Raw genomic sequence first — 3,342 nt, 5'->3', positions numbered from 1 at the left:
GGGTCTAAAAGAAGCCATTTGTGGACGCGTATATTCCTGATTGGCCTGGAAGTCGATAGCTTCCAGTATTTTCCACTCGAACGACGTGACGTAACCAAGGACATATTGCCCCATTGCTCTTAGCTATGGTTCTTAGGAAGTAAAAGAGGAACTGAACTGTATTCAATTAGGCAAATTAGAGCTAGCGTGAGGGTACGTCTTGAGGAATCCACATCTGACGATATTTGTGTGTTCTACTACACCACAATGTTCTACAGTCAGCAATCGTATGAATGGATTAGGTAGCACTGCGTTTACTTGATATTCGTACATTTTTATGGATTGGCCAGGAAGGATCTGTTGCTAACAAAAAAATGTGCGTTGCAGTCTGAAAGTCGTAAGTTTTGGCTTTCCGAATTATATTTTGCTCACAATGTCGTAACGCTTACGACTTAGATTTTAAACCTCTGGGAGTTAGTAGCGGGAATCGAGGAGATATTGACGTGGACAAGACACGCACATACAATTAGTACTGTAAAAACGAAGTCGTACGCTACGATTTATATTAGGCGGTTCCAACTCGGACTTTCTGGTAACGGAGGGGTTAATTCTGATTCCGAACTTTTGATCCTCTTTATATACACGCTACGCGATCACCGGTGCGAGAATCGACTCATCCAATTCTGGATCTTTGCTTATACAGATATCGAGACCTTGACGGGCTTGATCACCGATGGGGTTGGTGTATGAACAACCTCAGCAATAGCTGGGGTATTCGGTTGAGGCGGCATTTCTTCTATTATATAAGTCTCTACGACAATAATTTCCTCTCGATCAATAATAATCGGGTGGTTGCAACATTCTTTGTTGCGAGCAAGTTTTCACTGCTCCACGTTGCTTTTAATGAAGCTGCACATTTTCGTAGTTGTGTGACTAAAATTATGTTTTGTTTATTCTTAATAGACTTCGCTTAAGATGGACTCGTCATTTTTTAAGATGTCGTACTCAGGAATTATCAGCAGACGACACGTTAGCGGGCTCATCAGTTTATAGTGTCATCGCTAAATATTGTATGAGTACGACACATTAGCGGAATCGACATTATCGAAGTGTCCATGTGTGAATTATCTTGTATCCTCTATCGAAACAGGGGGGTATTGCTATGTTTCGATACACTTAGATGACGAGCTCATTGTTGCGAGAGGCATTGTGTTCGGCTTGCGTCCAGCTATTATGTCCATCTTTCTTTTCATTAGAAGCCACGATAGCAACTCTAGATCAATCTATATATCTCAGTGTAGAAGTGTTGCTTCTGATAAGGTGGTTGCCTTTTTTGTCGGTACAATACCGGTTTACGGGGTGGTTTCGTTCATGAATTCATGATTGTTTTTGTCCAATCAGGTCATGAATTCATGGTATATCGGTAAATGTGAGATCGCGACGGCACCCTCCGATTTTGGCTACCGAGGATGTAACATTCGTTGTGACACCGTTTTTTCATAACTGCGATGTGCCATTAATTTATGAACTCGTCAATTCGCACTACTCGCTCACTACGTCCTTGAACTCATGAACCAAAAGACCTGAGCAGCCTTGCGCTAGTCCGCTTCTCGCAATGTTGTCCAGAGACTCCTCCACATCATTCAAGCGATCCTTGACGGTTTTCTTGCGGTCCATCTCTTCGCGGAGTGCATTGATCGTTTCCAGATGGATACCGACAAGAAATCCATCCTTGATAAGAAGTGCAGCACCAGAATCTCCAGCGTACGTTGGGCACGAATACATGATGTGTCTTCTGTGAGCACTGATGGAGATACCGGCTACCGGAGCAAATCCCAGTTGATTCTTGAACACGTCTTGGTATTCGTCAATACCGAGTCGATACGATGCCAACACAAGATCAAAGCGTCCTCTTAGTTCATCTGGTCTTCCATTCCATGGAGGAATGAAGAATGATCTGGGTTTGGGACGACTTCAAAATCGCAAAGTCCAGCAGAGAGCTGCGAGCAACAACTTCAACAGCTTCAATACCTTCCTTCAACGCCAGAGACACCATGCTTCCCACAGTGTGTTGCTCCGTTAGGTTATGGTCGCATGTCACCGCTAGAGTCGGGCTGAAAAACACACCCATTCCAACACCGTTGCGTTCTTCGTCTTCTTCCACGATCACAAATACTGCCTTTTCGACTTGTTCTTGAGCGTTTGGCTGGATAAATAGCGTGAATCGCTTTCTGCGCGCTTCGGCACTTGCACAATGAGCGCATTATCTTCATTATTCCCATACGCCGTAACTGGGGACCCCGACTGGGGCAGCAGCACGCTTCGCTTCGCATCGTACTCCGCCCGGTTCGCAAAGACTGTGAGATCGGACGCAGCAATCCCTGCTAGGTGGCTGTCTCTGAGCTTCTCCTTCACCGCATCCCGCAACGCAACAACATCTTCGATATCCACGACAACAGCATCAGTCGACGTCACCGCGTTCCCATCTTCGCCTACGAGCTGGAACCATTTCCGCGCCATCCTTCAATCTGACACGGCAACTTCGAGAATGAACTCTCATGAAATAACCTCAGCTGAGGTTTTAGAGGACGAAGCGTATCGTCTATGTTTCATTGTCCGCTCTTCCTACCCCTAAAAAGGAATCGAGAGTACCCCTAGCCATCCTCAGAGACAGCGATGATGTATTAATAGTATGTAGTATTGTGCGTTCTATTCGAAATTTCCGCGGGCGTCTGAGAGACAGCCCGCGCACCCAATCGTGTAGCCTATCATACAACATGATTTTTGGCGCTAATACAGAATAATCCTCTGACTCGCCATCTTCATTCATGACAAGTGCGCGGAGTCTTCTGTGCGAGATGCGCTGTCACTTTAACTTCAACGTGAATCTGGTATCTTATTAGATAATAAAAAAGGTTTTCTTAATTTTGACCTCTAACAGCGCAGCGCCGATTCGCCGTTCGCTTCGCGCCTTTTCTCCGAATCGTCCCGCTTCGGCAAATTATTAGAGACCTTTCGAGCACAGTGTTGGAGCCGGTTTGCCGGGAACGCTCAGTGCACTCTTGATATCCAGCAACCCGCAACCAGCACGCTCAATTTTGCTTTCCGAAGAAGTAGATGATGTCGAGACGACTCTTCGTGCTTGATGTCACAGTAGCGGGGGGGGGCCCGAGGAAATTCCGAATAGAACCGCCCCATACTACATACTATTAAACTCTCTCCGCTATTTCTCTTCGAAACCCTGAGCAGACCGCTCTGATGTTTTTTGACGACCGTTCGCGCTCACACGAATAGAAAGAGAAAACAGATCTTGCTTGCCCAGACATCGCTTGTGCGAGTAATCCGGCACCGCTGTCCCAACCA

General features: G+C 46.1%; 2 protein-coding genes across 2 annotated transcripts; both read right to left on the bottom strand.

Moving 5' to 3' along the window:
* Positions 1–1,155: 1,155 nt before the first annotated feature.
* On the bottom strand, positions 1,156–1,656 carry PITG_04739 (uncharacterized protein; the record flags this gene model as incomplete). Its single annotated transcript, XM_002905419.1, has 2 exons — positions 1,156–1,207; positions 1,523–1,656. The coding sequence occupies 2 exons, from the start codon at positions 1,654–1,656 to the stop codon at positions 1,156–1,158; spliced, it is 186 nt and encodes a 61-aa protein (XP_002905465.1).
* Positions 1,657–2,145: 489 nt separating this feature from the next.
* On the bottom strand, positions 2,146–2,499 carry PITG_04738 (uncharacterized protein; the record flags this gene model as incomplete). Its single annotated transcript, XM_002905418.1, has 1 exon — positions 2,146–2,499. The coding sequence occupies one exon, from the start codon at positions 2,497–2,499 to the stop codon at positions 2,146–2,148; it is 354 nt and encodes a 117-aa protein (XP_002905464.1).
* Positions 2,500–3,342: the final 843 nt, after the last annotated feature.

Source organism: Phytophthora infestans, genomic scaffold, assembly GCF_000142945.1.
Source record: "Phytophthora infestans T30-4 supercont1.6 genomic scaffold, whole genome shotgun sequence".
NCBI classification, from domain to species: Eukaryota; Oomycota; class Peronosporomycetes; order Peronosporales; family Peronosporaceae; genus Phytophthora; species Phytophthora infestans.
This window is presented reverse-complemented; position numbering and strand designations above follow the sequence as displayed.